Raw genomic sequence first — 24,725 nt, forward strand, 5'->3', positions numbered from 1 at the left:
CTCAGTTCATCCTAAATTAATCGATAAACACCATTAACTTGGATAGGCCCTCTGTGACCATTAATACTGACAGGAAGCAGGGGTGTAGGAGCCCACTGGAGAAAAAGGGACAATTAACGGAGAAGAGAAAAAACTCTGCTTCATATGGATAACGGCACCTCTATGAACACACAACAAAAAAGGTCTTGTATTTTATAAAGACTTAACTTTTTAAAATTATTACTGCTGTTATTGCTGCAGCCCAGGTGTGTCTCTGCGTTATATTAAAAACGAAAGTCGTGGTGGTTTATAGATTTATTGTGGCATGAAGCTATCCGTAGAGCTCCCTCCATGAGCTGCATGAAGTGTTACCCACAAAGGTATTGCGGCGGAAGTGTTATTTGCCCACCGAGGATAACACTCCATGCCTCAGGCAGAAGAGGTCTTTAGACAATTTAAGCGTATGCTACAATAAATCTGACAGTCTTCGAGGTACTACACTTGTTTTGGCGTGTGTCTGTTGCTGTAACCCCCATTTATTGAGAGGGGATGAGAAGAGGCTGCTGCCGCCACCAGCGATCTCCCTATTTCGTCCTTGCCCGTAATTGAGGGAAGGGTAATTGGTTCCATATTGCTGCATAATGTAAGGGGAAGTACCCATACGATATTTAGATTTTTAAAAAATAGTTATTTTCTGTTGCTGGTTGCGGTGTGCAGTTCAAAAATGTATTAAAACCAATTTTGAAAAAGTAGAGCGACTGCCTCCATGAGCCAATAGGGGCAAACCTTTTCCCGCAGCAGCAGGGTCGCGAGCCCACGAACCTCGCGCGCCCCGCAGCGGCGGTTGAGATGACGTTTTTCGATTTCCTGACACACCAATGGGACACGGAGCGCCGCTTCAAAACACGACGCGCACGCGACTTCTCTTCATGCACAGGGAGGAAAACAAATAAGCAAGCAACCAAGCGGACGTGACTAGACTGCATACTCGGAGGCCGTGGGGGGGGGGGTTGCGCGCGTCTCAAGAAGTGCGCGCACTCGCGCTTCCCCCTCCCTCGCGCGTGGCTATTTATTTCTCTCCCTGTCTTCTCCCCCTTCCCAGCTTTCCTTTCTGTGACGACGGTTGCCATAGTGACGGGAAGCGAACCCCAACCGTCGCCGCGCGCCTTTGCTCCTCCTCACACACGCTCCCCCACCCTTCCTCTCGCGCCCCCTTTCGCTCCCTCCTTCCACTTGCAGGCAGAGCTGGGTGGGGGTGCGCGCGCGCGTTTTTGTGAGGGAGTGAAGCAAGGGGAGGGGAGATGAGATGGCGGCCGACGGGGAGGCGGAGGCAGAAGTGGAATGGGTGGTAGACAGCATCGCCGGCTACCTCCGCAGCCCCGCATGGTCCATCCCCATCCTGGAGTTCGTGGAGCACAAGTGCGAGGGTGAGAGGTTAAACGGCCGGGGCGCGCGGGAGTGTGAAGAATCCCCTTGTATTTTACACACTTGCCAACGCATTTGCGCCCACTGGGAGGAAGGGCGGGATAGTCGGAGAACAAGCATAAATAAACAAACATATATTGTAGTCTCTCCCCCCTTTTAAAAACAGCGTGTTAGTATTTTCATTTTTTAAAGAGGTATGTAACGAGGCCCAACAGGAATAAGAGAGGCTACGTCAATGACATTTATTGTTGGGCATGATTCAGCCAAGGGCAAGCGCTTTAAAATAAACAAAAACCAAAATCCCATAGATTAAAGTGGGACGGGTCTGCAGCCCCATCAATTTAGTAAATTTAGGATTTTAGTCCACAATTGCATCATTAACGCTTCTGTCAAAACTGTTGGGACGAATAAAAATTCTATTGAAATGTAAACGTGCTGATGTTGGGCCAGATTGTGGGCATTTACTGTATCTGTTATGTAGATCTTCGGTGGATGGGAACGAGGTTCAGGACGTGGATTTAATTTTTTTTGTAAACTGCTTAGCTGTTTTCTACAATAAAGTGGTATATACATTTTGTTAAATAAAAATAAAATAAATTCAGGCTTCTTGTACTGGGTGTGGAGAAAGTGATGCTCTTAATAACGACCTATTCTCATTGTACTTACAAGATCCGAACAGGGTGGTTCATGACAGATGCTGTTGGAGGTCGCTGATTCATAGGGTTGCCATAAGTCATAATCGATTTGAAGGCACATAACAACAACAGAATTCTGATTGACACAGCACTTATTTAAAATCAAAGTATTTGAAATACTAACTTTTTTAGATGCGAGGAAAAATAGTAGCCTTGTACCAGGCCTTTGCTAATTTAGCTGAAACAGAGACCTATTTAACTGGGTCATATCACTGAGGTTCACATTATACTCCCCTCCCCCCAGTCCTCAGGGTTGTGGAGTCGGTATGTCAAACCTTCGACTCCTCCTCTATTTTTCTACTGTCCTTAATACATAGTTTTAACATCTTAATAGTTTAATTCTGTTTTAATTCTGATTTTTATATGTTTATAGGTTCTTATGTACTTTTATCCAGAAGCCGCCTTGAGTTCCAGTTTGGAAAAAGGGCGGGGTATAATAATAATAATAATAATAATAATAATAATACTGTCTGACTCCGACTCCTTCATAAATGGCAAATGTATATTAATGTATTAATATTAATAAATTAATATATTAAAATATTAATTTTATTTTGAAGTTGGAGTCAGTACATTTCTACTGAATCCGACTCCACCCAAAATTGCTTCCAACTCCACGACTCCGACTCCACAGCCCTGCCAGTCCTATGCCCATTTAAAACATGATACTGTTTGACACAATGGTTTCTTGACTAATCAAACAAGAAATAAATGCATTTTCTTCACAATCCTAAAACCACTTAAGATAATCCCATAGAATTCAGTGAAGTTGTTAAGAAGGTGGTTAAGTGACATCAGAATTATAGAGCTGTCAAATCGCTCAGAACACTTTCATTCCAAGCTTCTCTACCCATGTATCTTACAGAGTTTAATAGCTTTTGTACTGAATCACTCGCTGAGGCAGATAATTTTTATGTCACTAGTGCTTTTGGGTGGGAGTATAGCTGCCTATTACTGGCTCTGTTCTGGTTAGATCATTCCTTGGAAAGCTGGAGGCAGAAATATGCCTTTTATCAGTCTATGCATTAAGGACATCATGGACTAGTTTAGAGGATGTGGGTTTAGAGAAGTGGGCAAGAAAGGGAATGTTTTGGAATCCAGGATTTTTACTTTAAAAAAAAAATTCTGGATGAAAAAGTGTTTATAAAATTCTTTGCTGAAGTATAAATTTTGACATATTTGGACAAATCCAAATCTGCATATGTAAGCAGGCTTTCCATATATGTATTGCTTGCATGGATCAAAAAGTATGGGTATAAACTGAATATGCATTTGAAATGTGCACCCAAGTGTGGATGCCATATGTCTGCGATTTCTTGGTTTCAGTGGGATGGGCATCCCCATCCATGTTCTGAAACAATTAAAGCCTTTTCTAAGCATTCATGGCTAGAGCTGGATTGGGTTATTTTGTGAAATTTCTGAACTGCAACTTGAAAAAGATTTTTAAGATTTATCATCCTTCACTTTTTAAAATTTGGGCTTTTTGGTTCTAGTTTCAGAAACAGTTTATTTCATGTTAAAATCTGTGCAACTCTGTTGTCTTAAGTTTGAGTCTACATCAGAGGTCAGTTGCCAACTTCAACCACCGCGGTGCCTATAAACAAAAAGATGAAATTTGATTGATATTTTATTTATTTAACAATGGATGAACAGCTTCCCAACAAACGTTTATGAAGTGATATACAATAGAAATACCAGAAAACAGAATATGTGATAGAAAAAAAGCAGTTACACAAATTCAGTATACAATGTAAAATGGCTGAGTCACACTTCAAGGAAAGTCTTCTGTAGCCACCTAAAAGTAAGAATGCTAGCTGCTTGTCTAAATTCAGTAGGCAGCTGATTCCATATATGTGTCATTGTATGCCCTGCAGAAATGAATCCAGTGTTAACCCCGATTCGATTGGCCCACATGTTTCAGTTGGGATCTTCTCTCTGTTGGCAGGGATGTGGGGCGCTTGTTTTCATATGATGTGGGAATACACATATGTGCAGGAGTTCTGGGAATTAGTTATCAAAGAGATTAGCCTAATTATAGGCCAATAAGTTTTTTTAGATCCCAGACTATGCTTGTTATCCCTGTTTATTGATCAAAATTATGGTTTGCCTTATAAAACAATAATTTATTTGTTGACTGCGGTACACCTAGTAATGGGTCAAGGTTGGAAAGATGCCTCAATATACCAAATTGATAACTGGTTTAGGAAAGCATTTTTATAGCTGTTTCAGAGAAACTGGCACACTAGCTGCAGATGGTTAGAGGGGGTGCCGATTTAGTGGCCTTTGTGGTGACTTGGTGGCCTTTTGTGACTTATATATCAATCCAGACAAGACTGAGATGCTGCTGGTGCGTGGTTTCTCTGATCAGGTGGTGGATATACACCCTGTCCTGGACGGGGTTACACTCCCCCTAAAAGAACGGGTTCGTAGTCTGGGAGTCTTTTTAGATCCTTCCCTGTCACTTGAGGCTCAAGTAGCCTCGGTGGCACGGAACGCGTTCTACCAACTTCGGTTTGTAGCCCAGCTACGTCCCTACCTGAGCAGGGAGGACCTCACATCAGTTGTACATGCTCTGGTAACCTCGCGATTGCATTACTGCAATGCGCTCTACATAGGGCTGCCTCTGAAGACAGTTCGGAAGCTACAGCTCGTGCAAAACGCGGTGGCCAGACTAATAACGTGGACCAAGCGGTCCGAACACATAACACCTGTTCTGGCTCGCTTGCACTGGCTTCCAATATGCTTCCGGGCCAGATTCAAAGTGCTGGTTTGACCTATAAAGCCTTATACGGCGCGGGACCACAATACCTGCTGGAACGCCTCTCCCGATACGAACCTGCCTGTACACTACGTTCTACATCGAAGGCCCTCCTCCGAGTTCCGACTCATAGAGAAGCTCGGAGGGTGGTAACAAGAACTAGGGCCTTCTCAGTGGTGGCCCCCGAACTGTAGAATAGTTTCCCCGATGATGTTACTATCTTTTCGGCGCCAAGTCAAAACCTTCCTCTTTTCTAAGGCATTTTAATCTAACTTAATCTAGTTTTAATATGTGCTGTAACTGTTTTTAGTTTTCTTACTCTCTTATATTTTGTTGTATTTTATTATGGGATTTTATTGTATATATTTGTATTTCTTTGTTGTACACCGCCCAGAGAGCTATGCTAGTGGGGCAGTATAAAAATTTAACAAATAAATAAAATAAATAAATAAATAATATAACCCGACAGACACATGGATGGGTTATTCTATCAAAATACAAATTTATTTGGTGCTTCTGATGATTTGTAAGGATGATTGTTAAATTGATAAGTAAAATATTTATTCCCTAGTTCAACTGATGTACTTTAAGTTGAAATTGGTTATGTTGCAATTATGCACTCTTCCAACCACCTCTTATGAATTGTACTGAATTGCGATCTGTTTGGTTTCCTCCTCTTGTTATTTTGTGTATAGTGTTGTGTTGTGAGGTATCTTCTAATAAAGTAAGTGGGGGAAAAACAGAATATATTATAGAAAAAAGCAAATCGTAAGCATCGAATTACACAAATTCAGTATACAATGTAAAATGGCTGAGTCATACTTTAGGGAAAGGCCTAGTAAAAAATAAGATTCCTGTAGCAGCCCAAAAGAGAGAATGCTAGCAGCTTGTCTAAATTCAATAAGCAGCTGATTCCATATATGTGTCAGTGTATGCGCTGCAGAAATAAAGTTTGCAAGTGCAAGTTCAATGGCAATATGCTTGGACTATTAAAGCCAAAGATCTTGGAGTTGTAGAGGTTTTGAAAAAATTGCTACAGTTAACTGTCTTCCTGTTGTTGGATTTTTCTCAGAAAAAAGGGGAGCTCTGTAACCTCACAATTGTTTAGCAGATGGCTCACTGAAGATCAGTGGGAAACAGAAGGAAGCATTCATTTCTTTATTTCTCTCCTTCCCCCTCTTTTTGTTAGCTGGAAACATTTTGAACTGCTTCAAAATGTCCTTCCTACTGGCAAGATGAAACTGAATCTGTGTTAGGCCTTCAGTATCAACCCCTTTGTTTTGAAATGTTTTGCTTATTCAGAGTGACTGAGCTGTTAGCTAAATTTTCATCAGTGCACTTCTAGGGTTTTTTTGGATTACTATATTGTTACTGTATTACTTCATTGTACTCATGGACAGCCATCTTTTATCAGATTTTGTTAAACTGCAGTATGCTGTTTGCTAGGGCTGCTGCTTGAAACAATGTTATGTCTTTTTTTAAGTTGGTGTACAATTTTGAGTGAAAATGACAGCAGTTCTGTGAATATCTGCAGTAATGTGTATGTGTGTTGATAATTTTGTATGTCTCGCTAGTACTAGGCAATCAAGACGGGGTTTCCCAAATTGTGGGTCATGATCTTACTGGGATTACTGAAAAGGAGGGTGTAAGTTTCACTGCTAAGGATGCTCAGGCTGGAGATGATTTGCTGGAAGCAGGGTGATTAAGTAGTAGGGGTGTGCATCAGATTCAGATGAATCCCAAGGAATTTTGGGGTTGTCAGAGGCAAAGTATGATCTGTATGAGGTGGCATGAGTTGAAGTGTGGTCCCCTGAATTGCTTTGTGATGTCTAGGTAATTAAGACATTAAAACAAGCTGCAGAAGGTATTTGCTGAACTTGCAATATCACCGGAATGGGTTGACGGAGGGAGAGCAAACATCAGAGTAGGGAGAGGATGGAGGGAGAACTCTATTGTGTTTGACAGGTCAAGTTTGTAATCAGAGGGAATGATTGGACCTGTAAAGCAAATCCCTTGTAGTTCTTCCTACCTCAAAATGCATTTTAAAAATGCCTAGCACAAACGCCCTTGGGCCTTTTTGTCTGCAACTTGGTAGGTTTCTTACTGAGGGATACCTCTCTCATTTCAGCAGTTTTTAGAACAATTGGCCACAAAATTCTGGAGGAGATTAAGTGATTCTTTTTTAATCCACCCTAAAACTGTTATGGTTGACCTTCTAGGAAAACCACTGCAACTGTTCATCTGAAAAATGATTTGTACCCTCAGCAGGAACAATCTTGCCTGCACATTTCATTCATTTTTGCACTAGTATAAAAAAAGTTAGACATTGCTTTTGTTTGTTTTGCTAAATCAAACTTTAAAAGGTGTTCAGCACAAAAGCCCCTCTTTTGGGCAAGTTTTCTCCACTCTGAAGGGGCTAGAATGCCTGCAAACTCAGCCACTTCTTGCAAAAGGAAAAAAAGAATCCTATTTAAAATTTCCCAGTAGTGAATGAAGAGGAATGGATCAGGCTTGAACGGATCCTGAGCAGAATTAGCAGCCTGTCAAGCACCTTGGACTGAGTTGGGCTGTTTTCAGAAGGGCTGAATTGAGTTCCAAACTAAACGTTGTAGTTGGTGCATACCCCTAGTAGGTAGAAGCAAGAAAAAGAAGTAGCCTGGGGGGCTGAGTGTTATATGCAGGTTGAAGAGAAGAAAGCAAGAGAGAAATAGCCAATTAAGCTAGTCTGGAAGATCATGGAGAGTGGAATAAATCTGGAAGTAAGACTCAATTATATTTGTGTTTATTTTTTGTAAGCCGCCTTGAGGGCCTTTTGTCCAGAAGGTGGGGTAGAAATAATAATTAATTATTATTATTTGCAGCTTTGGAAATGCCTGTTGGGTTGGCCATCTGATTCTGTGGGGGATCACACCTTATGATTTAGATAAACCTCATTATGCTAGGAATGTAATTTGAAGATCTAACTGCAGAATATTTTAGAAATAGATTTCTTTGAGTATTCACATTTTAAAGTAAAGTATAACTTGTCTCTTCAGTTTTTGATGATGAAGAAGAGAGCAAGTTGTCTTACACTGAAATTCATCAGGAATATAAAGCTTTGGTGAGTAGCAATCATTTTCTTTTCCCCCAGTTCTTAAAGAAAAACATGCTATTGAAACAGGAAAGGTTTGTGAATCTGTTATAGAATCTTATCCCACTTTCTGTATAATATGTTCTGCGTATAGATTAAACAAATAGGGTGATAAAATACACCCTTGTCTTACACCCTTTCTGAGGGGGAACCAGTCGGTTTCTCTATATTCCATCCGTACAGTGGCCTATTGTCCAGAGTATAGGTTGCGCATCAGGACAATCAGATGCTGTGGCACCCCCATTTCTTTTAAAGCTTTCCATAGTTTTTCATGATCTATCCAGTCAAAGGCTTTCCTGTAATCTATAAAGCACAGGGTGATTTTCTTCTGAAATTCCTTGGTCTGTTCCATTATCCAACGTATGTTTGCGATATGATCTCTGGTTCCTCTTCCCTTTCTTAATCCAGCTTGGATGTCTGGCATTTCTCGCTCCATATATGGTAAGAGCCTTTGTTGTAGAATCTTGAGCATTACTTTACTTGCATGGGATATTAAGGCAATAGTTCGATAATTACTGCATTTCCTGGGATCCCCTTTTTTGGAATTGGGATGTATATGGAACGCTTCCAGTCTGTGGGCCATTGTTTAGTTTTCCATATTTCTTGACAGATTTTTGTGAAAATTTGGACAGATTCAGTCTCAGTAGCTTGTAGCAACTCTATTGGTATGCCATCTGTTCCTGGTGATTTGTTTCTTCCAAGTATTTTAAGAGCAGCTTTCACCTCACATTCTGAAATTTCTGGTTCTTCATCATACGGTTCCTCCATGAATGAATCTGTCATCCTGGCATCTCTTTTATAGAGTTCTTCAGTGTATTGCTTCCATCTTCCTTTTATTTCATCTCAGTCAGTTCCCCTGTTGATTATTCAACATCCCTACTCTTGGTTTAAATTTCCCTTTAATTTCTGTAATCTTTTGGAATAGGGCTCTTGTTCTACACTCTTTGTTGTCCTCTTCTATTTCTATACAATAACTATTGTAACAGTTCTCTTTGTCCCTACGTACTAGTCGCTATATTGTTGCATTTAGGGTTCTGACTGTGTTTCTATCTCCTTTTGTTTTGCTTTCCTTCTCTCTTTAACCATTTTGAGAGTTTTTCAGTCATCCATTGAGGGATTTCTTTCTTTTTAACTAGAGGTATTGTCTTTTTGCATTCTTCCCTGATAATGTCTCTGACTTCATAGTTCTTCTGGTTCTCTGTCAACTAAGTTTAAAGCCTCAAACTTGTTCCATATTTGATCTTTATATTCTTCTAGGATGTTATTTAAATTGTATTTTGGCATTATGATTGCTTTGTTGGTCTTCTTTAGCTTTACTCTGATTTTTGATACGATCAGTTCATGATCTGTACTGCAGTCTGCTCCTGGTCTTGTTTTCGTAGAAAGTATGGAACTTCTTCATCTTCTGCTACCAATTATATAATCAATTTGATTCCTATATTGACCATTTGGTGATGTCCATGTGTACAGTCTTTTTGGTTGCTCAAAAAATGTGTTTGCAAGAAAAAATCATTGGCTTCACAGAATTCAATAAGTCTTTCTCCTGCTTCATTTCTATCTCCTAAGTCCCATTTCCCCACAATTCCTAGTTCTTGCACTTTTGCATTCCAGTTCCCCGTGATATTAGCACATCTTGTTTTGGTGTGTGATCAATTTCTTCCTGTACTTTTGCTTAAAATCTCTCCAATTCCTCCTCTTCTGCTTTTGCCGTTGGAGCATAGACTTGGATGATGGTTATGTTAATAGGTTTCCCGTTTAATCTGATTGATATCACTCTTATATGCTTTTGCTACATCACTTCTCACTATTGTTGGTTATGTTCATAGGTTTCCCATTTAATCTCATTGATATAACTCACTCAAACCTTGCGTTGTAGCTCCTAATTGCTCTTGCTACATCACTTCTCACTGTTAAAAGCAACCCCATTTCTTCTTAATTTCTCATTTTCTGCATAAAATAGTTTGTAGTTGCCCGATGGAAAATGTCCTATTTCCCGTCCATTTTAATTCACTCACACCAAATATTGTAATGTTAATACGTTCTATTTCTTGCTTGACAATTTCTAACTTTCCCTGGTTCATGCTTCTCACATTCCACGTTCCTATTGTGTGCACGCATCAGCCTCTGGGCTTTCTTTTGGCTCTGACCCAGCTGCGTCATTAGTCACAGCGCTACTCGTACTTGTCCTTTGTTCTTCCCCAGTAGCTAGGTGAGTGCCTTCTGACCTGGGGTCTCATCTTCCAGCACTATCTCGTGTTGCATTTTGAATGCTCTGTTCATAGGGTTTTCGTGGTAAGAGATATTCAGAGGTGGTTTACCATTGCCTTCCTCTGAGGTTGGATGCATCTTAGTCTGGTGTCTCAGCTCTGACCATTCCGCTGCGGGTGCCCCTGCTAGGAGGTTAGCCTCTTGGTCTAGACGTCTGACGGCACTGCTCTCAGCTTGTTCAACACTCTCAAACCCCCTCACCACATTAAGGTGTGCATCCTAGAGGGCGTGGGGTGAATTGTAGGTGCTAAATCCCTCATGCCAGAGGCCTACTCTTTTGTGTTTTGTAAAGCATCATGCACTTAGATGGTGCCATTTGAGAAATATTATTTTTGAAAAATAGGGTAAAATAGCAGCAGTGAACTAATATATATGATTTTAAAAAAGATTTTGATTGACACTTGCTTAAAGCTATTTGATTGATTTGTTATATGAAACAGAAGGCAAGACTATTGTATTTATTTAAGATAATAAATGTAAGATATTTATATCTCACTGTTCTGCTGTTTAAAAAAAGGAAAAAAGATTGTGCTCTAGGCTATAGAAGATTGTCAAAGATTCTTTTCCTCCCTCCATTATTTTCAGGTTGAAAAGCTGCTAGACAGTTACCTTAAAGAAGTCGGAATTAACGAAGACAAATTCCAAGAAGCTTGCATGTCTCCTCTTGCCAAGACTCGTACGTCACAGGTAAATTTTCTGTTAGTAAAGTTAAATGCAGCGCTGGAGATATGTGGTTGAGTTTCCCTTTATATTTTTTAAAAATTTTGTACAAGAAAAATCTTGTGTCAAATACACGAATGATGTTTCAGTTTAAAAGAATGCACACTTTGCTTCCCTAAAACCGCACAAATTCAGAGTCTGATGGTCCTAAACCTCACATCAAAACACTAATGCTCTAAAATTCTCCATTGAAGGTAATGAAACTCATGTTTAATTTACATTCAAGATTGCAGCCTTTGTCACTGTTTTCCTCTAGAAACTGAGTAAATGTAAACTGTGGTGGAAGTCTAACAGTGGAAGTGACTTAGAACCAAACCTTAGGTGACTTGCTATGGCATGGTGAAGAAGCACCTAGGATCAGGTGCAAGGGCTGCTGGTGCTGGTGTTAAAATATTGTCAGCTTTTGGTTTTGCATATGTACTACCAGTTTTACCCAGGAAGTTCCCTTGGTGCTATAGATTACATTGATACTAACATCCAGCACAGTCCTCTTGCAAACGCTTTTTGATGGTAAAATGTGGCTAGAAAGAACAATTTAGATTAGGTCAGGTGTGTGCTATCTTGTTGTTTTGGCAACCACTAGACCAGTCACATCAGTATAGCCTTATGCTCAAAGGATGAAGAGTGTTAGCTGTGTTGGCACCGGTCCCTCATTGTATCAGTTGAAGTTGGGTGTGTATATTGGAGTGGGATGCCAAGCACTTCCTTCATCTGAAACACTGAATCTGCCAAATTACTTACAAAATTGATACTGCTCCCTACAAGTGTATGCACTACATATTTTACATGTAAATATTAGCAATCTTCTTTGAAACTTTGTTTCTTTCTGTAATGTTTTGTTTATGATCAAAATTGGAAAATCTTCTAATAAATTCATATATATTTATTTTTTTAAAAAAGAAGCTTCATTGGTTTCGGGGTGTTTACTCCAAGGGAAGTGGGTATAGGATTACAACTTTAAAGCTATGTGGGTCTTGGTATCGTGCATACAGTAACCATTTCAGAAACATTAATGAACTTTCCTTGCTAAATTTGGATTGGGATGGGGCTTTGGAATGTGGAGCTTGAGCCTATTTTTTAAATTGATGGAACTGCAAATCGGTTGGCAATGTAAAGTTAAACATACTTTTTCCACACAGACCATTTTGCAGCCAGTATTGGCAGCTGAAGATTTTAGATTGTTTAAAGAGATGATGGTCCAGAAAAACATTGAAATGCAGTTGCAGGCCATTAGAATAATTCAGGAAAGAAATGGTAAGTAATGAACAATGAGAAGCTTGTCTTCCTGTTGCATCTCTTCACTTACTGTGACCAGGGCTGGCTTGTGATTTTTCTGAGACATGGGGCTTCAGTGGGCTCAATGATGTATGGGCAAGTGGTCAAAAGAGACCAAGAGAATAGACAGCAAGAGAGGAGAAGTGGAAAGAATGGTATTAAAGGGGCAAAATACCAAATGTCAATAGGGTAGGAAGAAAAGGTATTTTGAAAAGGCAACAAGGAGTTGAGAAGGGAAAGTGAGAAGGCAGGAAGAGATCTGGAGGAAGAAGTTAGGCCCAAAGGATCTGTCCATTTACTGCTCAATGAAAGTGATCTTTTTTTGGATTGATCTTGTTCTCCTGCTGTTGCATCCAGTGCTCGAATGTGCAACCTAAAAGGAGAGAGGGAAGCTGAAGCGTATACTCTGCTGCTTCCAAGTTGCTTTTACCTTACTTATTCCACAGGACAGCTTGAGATAATTGAGAAGCAGTTACTGTACATATTCCCTTTCTCCCTCATCCTTGAAGGAGCTGAGCTCGCAGTCATTTGGAAAAGAGGGGCATGAAAGGAGTTGAATAGTGGGTGGTTCCCTCACTTGACTGACTTTGAATGAAGCAATATATATTAATTTAAAAAGCCCTTTCTCTGTGATCTGTTTCATATTTCTTTTTAAGCTGCCCATAAAACTGTCGATTAGGTTTGCTATGTGGATATCAGTTAGAGTTCAGATGGTTGAGTTTCCAAACTCTCTTTCTGTGTTAATCTTCCAGAATTTCTTGTTGCAGATGCTATTTTTATTTTATACATATTCAGATAAGACCTGTGATAATCACCTGAAATGAATTACTTGCAAAAGTTCTGCTCAAGATTCTCTACATGTATGGGTCCATATTGGGTTTTTTAAAAATGGTGCCAGTTAGAGAACAACTTGTATTTCACTTGTAGAAAACTGCCTCTCATCCTTCTTTACTCCTTCTTTCTTTATTTCTTTTCTTAAACAGGTGTGCTACCTGACTGTTTGACAGATGGGTCTGATGCATACACTGAAATTGAAGAAGAAGAGATGAAAATACTAAGGGAGGTTCTCAGGTAAAGATACCATTTCTTTTTTGTTGTTATTCCTGTCTATAGTTTTGAGAATTGCCAGTGGAAGGTGGTCAGTGGTGATTTTCCATTTGCTGTTCCACCTGAGCTTCTCATGGGAGACCCTTCTCAATGAGGTAGGCTGTGGCATGAGGGGAAAAGGAGGGATTGCCAAAAATTGGGCAGAGGCTTAATTGGAAGCTCCCACTTGCGGAGGGTGTGTCTGCCCAGGTTTTGACCCCTAGGAGAGGCTGCTGTTGGGCTGCTGGGGGAAGGTGAGGGCAAGAAAGTCACCTTCTGCCAACCCCTTTCTGCCAGTATTTCTCTGGACTTGAGTCATATCATGTGAAATGCTTAATTCCATGTATAATCTAAAGTGTGCTAAAAGAGGAACCCCCTTCCCAAAATTAACATTGGACATTAGGTTTAAATGTTTCTTCCGCTCAGCTGAATCTGTTTTGAGTATGTTTTTTCCTCTTACTCAACAGATTAGGCATTTCTTTAACCACAGAACATGCATAGCTTGTTCTTAATTTCAGCAGACTATTTTTTAAAAGATTTTGGCATACATTTCTGCCTGTAATCTTAGCTGTTTGATTAATTTTGCCACACACAGGCTGTAGTTCTAGATACTCTTGGGAGAAAGTTCTGTTGAAGTAAATGGGAGTTACTTCTGAGTAAACTTGCATACAATTGGCCTCTAAAAGTTTTCTCTACTATTCTGTGTGCTTCTTGTATATATTATATTTTCTCCATGTGTAGTACTGAGGAAGTGCTATTGTCAAATGAAATTTCTCCTTCTGCAACATACTTGGTTGCTTCTCTGCATATGGCCCACTGGGATAACTGAGGAATGTGTACTTACTCCCCCTCCTCACTCTTTCCTTGGTTTATAAGGAAGGTGGTGGATCTGTGTGTAAATTCCACAAACAGAGATTGCAGGTGCTTCTGTAATGTTGGTGCATTCTGGAGGCTGTGTGATGTGTGAATCATTTCCTTCTGGTCCTAGGGTAGGCCACACTTCAGGATGAGTGGGCTACCCAGTTTCTTCACTGGAAAGCTGTGAGAGCTATGTATCATTTTGAATTGCTCTTGCATTGCAAGTGAGCAGATTGATAAAGAATTGTGAATTACTCTCTGTACTGGAGTATTGCATGTTTCCTTGTTTTCTGTTTTGCAGGAAGTCTAAGGAAGAATATGAGCTGGAGCAAGATAGGAAAAGAACAGAAGAGGCATGTTGAAGTTCAGTTGAATTATCTACCATGGGGTGATGCCATTGTTTAATAACAACTCAATAAATCCAGGCTTCAGTCAAATACATATGCTTCTCCCCAGGCTTTAGTGCTTAATAGAATGACCAGCATATTCTTGCTACATACCTTTTCTATGCAACTCTCAGTTCCTTTTTAAAATTTTATTTTCTTTTGTTTTACTTTGGCCATGATGGCATGGATATGATTGATGTTCCTTTATTGCATTACTGAGCAGACTATAGAGGAAGTTGACTGATAATGACATGAGAAAAATAATCTAAAGTAAAGACTGTTCCTATTGAATTGCAAACCAAGTAGGTGATACGTGGTGGTTTAGTGGAAGAACAGATAGCGAAGCGAGTAGTCTGCTATGCAGTGGAGGTAAGCATTAGGCATCAGGTTCCCTGCCCCAACACAATGTGGTCACCTCACCTACAGGCATAGGTGGCCAAGGTAGAGATAATTTAGGGTGGGGAAGTCACTATGTGCTGGAGAGGTAGCAGTGGAGATCAATCCCTTGTGCTGCATGCTAAGAGCCATGAGAGTAGCCTTGCCTTATTAGTGCTGGAAAATTAGTGTTCCATGCAAGGGTGTTTAAAAAGGTATCCGGAGTTAATGGCTGTACCCACATTGAATGTGCTTTAGCTGTTGCAACAGCATCTAATGGAGTATCATAGAGTAGTAGAGTTGGAAGGGACCTATAAGGCCATCAAGTCCAACCCCCTGCTCAATGCAGGAATCCAAATCAAAGCATTCCCAACAGATGGCTGTCCAGCTGCCTCTTGACTGCCTCCAGTGTGGGAGAGCCCACTACCTCTCTAGGTAATTGGTTCCATTGTTGTATGGCTCTAACACTTAGGAATTTTTCCTGATGTCCAGTTGAAATCTGGCTTCTTGCAGCTTGAGCCCATTATTCCGTGTCCTGCACTCTGGGATGATTGAGAAGAGATCCTGGCCCTCCTCTGTGTGACAACCTTTTGAGGACTTGAAGAGTGCTATCTTCTTCTCTTCTCCAGGCTACACATGCCCAGTTCTTTCAGTCTCTCCTCATAGGGGTGGGTTTCTAGTCCCTTGATCATCCTTGTTGCCCTCCTCTGAAACTGTTCCAGTTTGTCTGCATCCTTTTTGAAGTGCAGAGACCAGAACTAGACGCAGTATTCAAGATGAGGCCTAACCAGTGCTGAGTAGAGGGGAACTAATACTTCACGTGATTTGAAAACTATACTTCTATTAATGCAGCCTAATATAGCGTTTGCCTTTTTTGCAGCGACATCACACTGTTGACTCATGTTCAGCTTGTGATCAGCGACATTTCCAATATCCTTCTCACATGTCATATGGCTGAGCCAAGTATCCCCCATCTCATAACTGTGCATTTGGTTTCTTTTTCCTAAGTGTAGAACTTTGCATTTATCCCTGTTGAATTTCATTCAATGCTCCAGCCTATCAAGGTCCCTTTGAATTTTGTTTCTGTCTTCCATGGTATTAGCTGTGCCCCCCCAATTTTGTATCATCTGTAAATTTGACAAGCATGCTCTGTACCTCCTCATCCAAGTCGTTAATAAAAATGTTGAAGAGCACTGGGCCCAGGACCGAGCCCTGTGGTACCCCACTTGTTACTTCCACCCAGTTTGAGAACCATTGATAAGCACTCTTTGAGTATGATTCTGGAGCCAGCTGTGGATCCACCTGATAGTTGTTCCATCCAGCCTACATTTAGCTATCTTGCTAATCAGAATATCATGGTGCACTTTGTCAAAAGCTTTGCTGAAGTCGAGATATATTTTTTTTGTTAGCTATGTGAAAAAGTCGAGATATATTACGTCCGCAGCATTCCCACAGTCTACAAGGGAGGTTACCCGATCAAAAATGAGATAAGATTAGTATGGCAGGATTTGTTCTTCATACATCCGTGTTGGCTCCTAGTAATCACTGCATTGTTTTCAAGGTGCTTACAGATTGATTGCTTTATAATCTGCTCCAGAGTTTTTCCAGGGATTGATGTTAGGCTGACTTGTCTGTAGTTCCCCGGTTCCTCCTTTTTGCCCTTTTTGAAGATAGGGACAACATTAGCTCTTCTCCAGTCATCTGGCACTTCACCAGTCCTCCACGATTTCACAAAGATAATAGACAGTGGTTCTGAGAGTTCTTCAGCCAGTTCCTTCAATGCTCTTGGATGCAGTTTATCGGGCCCTGTCGATTTGAACTCATTCAAAGTGACTAGGTATTCCTTGACCGTTTGTCTGTTAAGCGCAAGCTCCAATCCTGCCCCTTCTACTTCATATTTCCCAGGAGGGTCATAGACCCTTTTTTGGGAGAAGATTGAGCCAAAGTAGGAATTGAGCACTTCTGCCTTTTGTCATCTGTTATCATTTTGCCTTCCTCATTGAGTAGCTGTGCCATTTCTTTTCTGTCTTTTACTCAACAAATCAAATCTTTATTGATACAGTCATAGACCAAAAACATTTGTAGATAAAACTATGTACATTTATAACAGAAGGCTACAAAAATGCAGTCATGTAAGAACAATAAAACTATAAAACAACAAGGGAAACAGTTACAATAAGGTAGTGGAAGCTTCTGAAGGGATAAATGCCCTCCGTATTGATTGGGCCGCGGAAATGTATTTAGCGACTGGCAAAATAGTATCCCTATTAATCGTTGACAAAAGATGGAAAAGTAAACATTCAGGCGGTTTGTGAGGGTATTTATTTATGATGGGGGTTATGAATTTGGAGCGAATATCATCATATAGGGCACACTCAAAGATGACGTGAGAGTTTCTATAGCGCTGGCACCGCAAAGGCATAAACGGTTTGCATACGGGATACGTTTAAATCTCCCTTCGAGTAAGGCAGAGGTAAGACAGTTAAATCTAGCCTTTGTGAAGGCTAGACGATATTTGGGGATCGTGAGAGTTTCCAGATAAGGGGCATTGAACATTGGCGCAAAACTCAGACCAAGGTGAATAGGAGAACAGGTCGAGGTGGCTGCGGTAATGGAGCGTTGGAAATCCATATCTCTGATACGAGTCCGGATAGAAAGTTTAACTGTCTCTGGAGCTTGGGACATCAGATGTTCAATTGAGAGGCCAATACTTGCAAGGTAGTTTGTGAATGTTTGGGCCCATTTCGAGGTGAAAGAGTCTTCCCAGAGTAAAGGGAGATAGCCAGTGGATTTTTCATAAGAAATTTTAAGCCAGAAATTTAGGGCAGCCATCCACGCTTGGGACTCAAGTGAGACTAGGCCGGATTCTAACCTAAGGACCGCCGCTGGAACGCACCTGGGAACACCAAAAATTTGTCTGAGAAATAAAGAAAGAACTGCCTCCACAGAAGAGTTGAAGGTGCCAATCCATAAGGGTACCCCGTAGAGAAGTTGAGAAATAGTTTTGGATCTAAAAACCTTTAGGGCTGCCGGAATGTATTGTCCTCCTTTAGTGAAGAAGAACCTTCGGATGCCACTGGCTGAGTTACGAGCAGTAGAAATAGCCCCTCGGATATGGGGAGTCCAGGACAGAGAGGAGTGAAATAGTATACCAAGGTATTTGAAGTGGGAAACCTGTTCTATTTTATGGGAATTGATTGTCCATTCGTGAACAGGAGAGTGCTTGGCAAAAGCTAAGATCTTAGTTTTGGAAAAGTTTATAGATAGTTTGTTATCATGACAGAAACTCATAAAAGCTTTTGTTAGGCGTTTGAGGCCTACTTTAGAAACCGAAAGGAGAACAGCGACTGTCTTTTACTATGGATGTACCTGAAGAAAGCTTTTTTGTTGCTTTTAGCATCCCTCGCTAACCTCAGCTCATTCTCAGCTTTAGCCTTCCTGACACCATCCCCGCAATTCCGTGATACTTGCCTGTACTCATCCTTTGTGGCCTGGCCTTTCCACTTCCTGTATGTTTTTTTGTTTTGTTTTCAGGTCATCTCTAAGCTTTTTGTGAAGCCACATTGGCTTATTCTGCTGTTTCCTCTCTTTTTTCCTTGTTGTCACTGTTACATAAACTCTGTATTTTCTTAGCACACTTTTGGTGATGCTTATATACCAGGAATATCTATCTGTGCATGAAAATGAGTGCCCCCCGCCCGGTCACTGCATGAGCAGAAAATACTTAAGCATGGAGGGAGCAGTAATTATTTCTTCAGCCTTGGTGCCTTATATGGTAGCCCATGATCTTGTGAAGTTTTTTTTAATGGGTGGCACTGATGTTTGAAGGGAGAGGAGCTTAAAGCCCCCACGCATGAGCGGAGAAGATGCTTATGTGAGTTTGGATTCCATTATCAGAACCAAATTGGATCATAGATCTTTTTTGACACATGCCAGAATGAGATAGATTTAAGGAAAAAGTCATACCTTCTTTCCAAACAAGGGTAAACATAAAAAGGATAGTTTTAAAGTTGGGTTTATTGGAGAGAGAGAGAGACAAACCATAGCAGAACGCAGACAACTCTCCACATTTTAATTGAGATCAAGCTCTGTTATCTAATCTAATTTGTGAGAGCATAATTAGGTGAAATATATAACATTTGTAAATATATAAAATATTGACTGCAAAACGAGGTCATATGTAGCTTTTACTGTAGTTGTTTTTCAGTGCCTGAAATGCATTACTTAATATTGTCTCATTGTCTATCCCCCTGCCGTGTATAGTCACATGAGAAACTGAGATCATCTTATGGTGCACACAAATCTCCAGATCTGAGTGAAAGTGTAGGAACTAAAGAGCCTGTTGACCATACTACAAAACTTTCACCAGGTATGATTATTTGCAAGTATAACTCTGTGTGAGCTACTCAGGACTTTGAATTGGGCAATCAGCAAATATTATAAATTAATGGGAACAGACATTTATTTATTTACACTGGGGAAAAAAGAATTTTGATGCTTCAGTTGAACTGATGTCAAACTTCGTGTGTTGTATGTTTGGAAAACATAAAGCTAGGGGCTCTTTGGAAATTGTTATAGTAATTGGCCAGACACCAAGCATGAGCAAAACTCAACTGTCAGTTAATCCCAAGAGAAATTTAAGGGGGTTAATGAACATGACAGATCCATTAATTTCAGTGGGTTTTCTCTGAGTATAACTTAGTTAGATAGAATCCATAAAAGATTAGTATTTGGCAAATCTGTGGGAAGCGAAACATCTATTTTAAAATTCTTGCCCTTTGGGTAAAATTCATTAAGGTGTAAGGATCCCATATCTATGATGTGTATTAGTATGATGAGCATGTGATATATATTAATTTCTTTCATTGTAAATTTAGGTCGAGAGGCAAAACACAAAGACTTATCTACCCAGGAACTGTCCTGTGCCAAACTGAAAGAAGATAGTCGGAAGAAAGCAATTGGGAATGGTTCTGAATATGTAACAAAGCAAGCAGGAATTGAAGGACGTGTAAGCTGAATGCTCACTCCATTTAAGGGAACTAATATTATTAGGAACTAGAATAGAATTTTGGATTCCTTTTTTTCTGTTAGAGCTATGTATGATTGAGATAGTTTTAATCAGTGTTCTCCAATCTGGTGCCCAGTGATTAGGTATGATTGGAGTTGTACGTCAAATTGTCTGGAGGCTACCAAGTTGGGGAATGCTGGTTTGATCCTTTGGAATATTATTTCTAGAACATCTACAAGAACTAGATTTTGTATATAAAGTGAAAACAAGACATAGGCTTTTCTCTTCATGGTTACAATCTAAGTAAGACATAAGGGAAGGAGAGTGGAGTTGATGTGCAAAATCAGGTAAAATGTGAGAATGGAAACTTGAGGTTTTTGTCAGGAATTTAAATGGGGTAATGGAAGGAACCAGGAAGATGCTGACAAGAGAATAAAGATACTGGAATTCAGTAGAATATGAGAAGAAGTCAGTTTAGAAAGAAAAACAGGTAACAGACACAGCAATGGCTAGGGTGGATTTGAAAGAAAAGGTAGCGAAGGCCAGAAACAAAGTATTACAATTGCCATTGTGAGAGATGATGAGAAAGTAAACAAAAGTTCTGGTTGCTTCAAGGGAGATAAAAAGGGCATTTAATGCATGTTACAAAGATGAAAATGACCAATTTTAGCAACTGACTGTGTGTGTGCGTATGTGTGTGTGGGGGAAAGAGGAATTGGAGAGAACATGGAGGTTACAAGCGCTAGAGATGAAAAAATAGTAGAATGAGGAGGAAGGAGCAGAAGCTCCTCTTTATCGGTGTTCTGCTTAAAAACAAATAAGTCATCCTGGAAGAATAGAGAAAGCATCTGAGATCTTAATTAAGGACATGGGAGAGAATCTTAGGACACACCAACAGAGAGCAGAAGTGAGATAACCATTAACAGATATAGAACTGATGTTGGACTTGACTTGGGAGACCTAGGTTCAATCCGATTCAGTAACTGACTCACTTGGTAGGTCTGAGGTGGGAAATTTATAAGTATGACTCTGTGACTTATATGCAGCTAGGCTTTCGTGGGGTGGTGGTGGTGATGATTTTACCTTTTTATAGATTTGACTCACAAAACACTTCAACAATATTCAGTCATTCTAAGGAAATTGGGTTTATTATGAAACAGCTCCATTCATGAACAGGGTATATGTCAGCATAAATGTTAAAAAGTTGTCTGCCCTAACACTTTTAAAACAGAGCATGCTACAAAGTGACGTTATAGTGTTTTGCTTAGGAAAAAAAAACTAGATTTAGAATGAATGTGCTCAGAGATTGGAATGGAATTCTATTGTTCTAAGAAAATGGGAACAGCTTTGATGTAGTCTAGTCTGTGTTTGGTCACGTAGCCTGCCATGCTAAGGCAGACCCAGTTACACAGTTCATTCGACTTGGATTAAGAAGGCATCTGTTGTTAGCATGTCAGTTTTATATCCTTTGAGAGGGAATGTCACTTCTGGAAATCTGAGTCTAGCAGTGGTGGATTCCTCTGCTTATGGCATCTTGCATAAGTTCTTGGTCTTAGAAGTGTAAGCATCATGCATCCTGCAGTTTCTCTGCTCCTCTTGAGTTCAGTCTCAAGTTGTATATTCTGACTAATGGAGAGGGGTCTGGCACTGTATTTGAATGAAGGCGATTAGGGACTACCTCTGGGTTATACATTTTTCCTTTTGCATTAATTAAAAAGAAGCTTGTCATGAAATCCATTTTAGATGTTTCCTTTTGCCTTGGAGGATTTAGAAAATAAAAGTGTATTGAGGGTCCCTTAAAGATGTTGGCCTAAAACTTTTAACATCTCAATGTGGCAAGATGTTTATCAATGAGGCACTTTTCAGGTAGCAAGAATCAACTGTGATTTCCAGTTGACTGTGCACCTGGTGGCAAGCCTTGATCTAAGTCTACATAATGTGCAACACCACCAGTGCACACGTACCCTGCTCGTGCAAAAGACATTGTGTCTTGCATGTCACTAGTGATGCTGCTATGATTAATGATGTCCTACTTGTAATGTGTAGCTGCATTAGAAAATGAAAGGCATCTGCCCCCTCAGTCCTTCTCTAGTTCAGACTGAATGCAAGCCAGAGTGCCTGTGTTTCTGCCTGGAAATTGTACCTCCCCTCCAAGCCTCCTATCCCACCCATTTAAAGGTTAGCAAAGAGGTCTTGCAAGAGTCCTCTTGTCATTTCCTAAAGCAAGCGGCAACCCAAGTGGTGGAGCTTTTTATGGGGGGGGGATCCAATTACTTATAACCAGTATATGTTTTAACAAACTTCATGATTGTCCTTTTAATCTCGTTTTGCCATTTTGTTGTTGAGACTGTTTAAATTTAGTTCAACACTTAAGCAACAGTTTATTTAGAAACCTTGCATTTATTGATACATGAATCTCTGATCAACTATGTAAATCTGCTTTTTAAATTGTACCTACCAGAAATTATCGGAACTTGGAGCACAAGAGCTCAGGGAGCGTGAAGACTATCTAAAGCAGAAACGAGATGCATTGATGGCTTTGAAGAAGGAGTCAAAAACTAATTTGCCACCGCCACCACAAAGTACAGAGCAGAAGGAAGAGCTGTTACCTTCTAAGGAGGTGAAGGAAAGTCTTCTAAACCAGTCAGTCTGTATTGCAAGAACATGGGTCTATGTGTGTGCAGTCCCAATGCAATTCTTTTGAACAGCACTGTTCAGTAATAAAGTGGGGAGAGGGGAGAACTAAATCCCAGAACAGCTGCTTAGAATTCAAAATAGTTAAACCCAGCTCTATGCTGAGTTCCTCATCCAGCTAAGGACAGGCAGCTACAAGCCTGTTTCTACAATGTATACTTCCTGAGAATTGAAATGAGAGCTAAGAAAGCAACAATGGTAAATTGGCATGATAAACATCCTTACAATATCCGGTAATACTTGCACAGAAGGAAGGTGAGGCATAAAAAGGGGAAAAAAACCTGCTTGGCCACTTGCTTTTCTCTTATTTTTGTAAGCCATCATGTTTGGGGGCTTAGTCGCAGGACAGCAGGCAACCAAAGGGGGGAGTGAGAGAAGCAAGGATGGCAGGCAAGCGAGCGAGCAGTGGGAGGGGGGAGAGTGGGTGGCGGGGAGAGTGGGCAGCAGTGACAGCAATGCAGGAGGTGGATAAGTGGTTGAGGTAGGGTGGCAGCAGCAGCCTGGCCAGGCAGGAATCTGGCAAGTGGCCTAAATGGGATGGTGGCGAGTGCTCAGGGAGCCGTTTTAGAAACTGTCTTATGTGTATCATGTGTGTGTGTGTGTATGGGGTTGGTGTGCAAAGTGTGCAAGGGTGAAACCCCTAGTATTTAAAATGTGGCTAAACTAGGAAGAGTAACTATATAGACTTTGGGCTCAGAGGGCTGATTCATGCATGTGAATAGTACACATACACAGTAATATGAACTTTTTTTGCCTATAAATTATTTATTTTGCTTCATTCATGAAGCTATGGTGAATGAATGGAATTGTGGAGCTACAACTACAATCTCACTTACCTGAGAGTAAACCCTATTGAAGTTGGTGAGACTTATTTCATAACACGCTCAGGACTGTGCTGTAAAGTATGTGCAGCAAGTGGGATATAACATTCGGTGTACTTCATGAGTTCACACTGCTTCACATTCTTGCAACAATCCATATGACAGTGGTCAGCACTATCCCACATACTGTAGACTGGTGGACTGAAATGATTGGTCTGCAGCTAAGGAGCCCTAGTAATTTTGTGGCTAAGACCAGGCTCATACTATGGCCTTTCTCACAAATATTTGCTCAAAAACTGCAAGAGTAAAGTGCCTTTATTTCCTAAGGTGAGGAATGTTTTAGGTAGTATGGCTTTGTACTGTGATTAGAAACTATCTTGGGTGAAAAAGGAACATTTCCACAAATATTTGTGGCGCATGTTTGGGGTGTCAAATGTTTGGTATAACATAATAAGTAGGCAAAACTTGCTAATTTAAGAGGATACTTCCCACATTTGGAATAGATATAAATAAAAACTGAAAAATCTCCAAGAGAGCTATATGGAGTAGGAAGGTTGTATGTCTTTCCATTAATTTGTGAAGCAGGATTGTCTCGTTTTTCTTTAAACTCCTTAACATGTTGCCTTACAAATTGCTGAAACTACATGTTCTACAAAAAGATAACTTCATACTTGACTTGGGCTGAAATTTATGCACACTTAGCTGAGAAACTTCCATTAAGTGCAAGCAGCTGTCTACATGGAAATCCGCAGTATTGTGTAAATTAGCAAAGGATGTTGTACTTTCATACTTTACTTTTTTTTTAAGGGAATGACAGAAGAAGAAGAGCAAAGGTTGTTAAAGAAAAGAATCCTTGCAGCAAAACTTAAAGAAGAAGTTATTAATAAGCGATAATTTAGAGAAGCTGCTACTAAGAGTTGGGGACAAGAATGATCTTTTAATATATATTTAACCATGAACTGAATTGTTTGCTTACAAACACTGTATACATTAATTTGCTTTTATATATTACAAACAGTAACTTTTTTCTTGTTTTTAAAAAAAATTAGATATGAAATTAAACAGAGTAATAATTTAATTTTTTTTAAAAGTAGGCTTGATTGTTCCAAAGCATTAAGCACCCAGCAATTCCAGTATGTATTGCTAAATGTGAACACTACAATTCCTTTACTTGCTTTAATAATTTTCCAGTACTTTGTCATGAATATTACCATTGGTAGAATTCAGCATTAAACTGATTAAACTTG

The 24,725-nt window shown here is 40.1% G+C and overlaps 1 protein-coding gene across 1 annotated transcript; it reads left to right on the forward strand.

Moving 5' to 3' along the window:
• Positions 1-842: 842 nt before the first annotated feature.
• CFAP36 (cilia and flagella associated protein 36) lies at positions 843-24,725 on the forward strand. The gene is made up of 10 exons (XM_061625763.1): positions 843-1,406; positions 7,893-7,957; positions 10,841-10,942; positions 12,115-12,229; positions 13,234-13,321; positions 14,496-14,547; positions 19,219-19,324; positions 19,833-19,963; positions 22,425-22,583; positions 24,286-24,725. The coding sequence occupies exons 1-10, from the start codon at positions 1,286-1,288 to the stop codon at positions 24,370-24,372; spliced, it is 1,026 nt and encodes a 341-aa protein (XP_061481747.1). The 5' UTR covers positions 843-1,285; the 3' UTR covers positions 24,373-24,725.

The sequence above is a fragment of the Rhineura floridana genome, chromosome 4 (genome assembly GCF_030035675.1).
Source record: "Rhineura floridana isolate rRhiFlo1 chromosome 4, rRhiFlo1.hap2, whole genome shotgun sequence".
NCBI lineage: Eukaryota > Metazoa > Chordata > Lepidosauria > Squamata > Rhineuridae > Rhineura > Rhineura floridana.

What these genes read in the sequence shown, in the direction of transcription:
- CFAP36 (XM_061625763.1), top strand. Translation starts at nt 1,286, where the DNA reads ATGGCGGCCGACGGGGAGGCGGAGGCAGAAGTGGAATGGGTGGTAGAC. An exon ending in ATCAGGAATATAAAGCTTTG is followed by an intron (nt 7,958 to 10,840) that starts GTGAGTAGCAAT and finishes CATTATTTTCAG; the next exon opens with GTTGAAAAGCTGCTAGACAG. An exon ending in TACTACAAAACTTTCACCAG is followed by an intron (nt 19,325 to 19,832) that starts GTATGATTATTT and finishes TTGTAAATTTAG; the next exon opens with GTCGAGAGGCAAAACACAAA.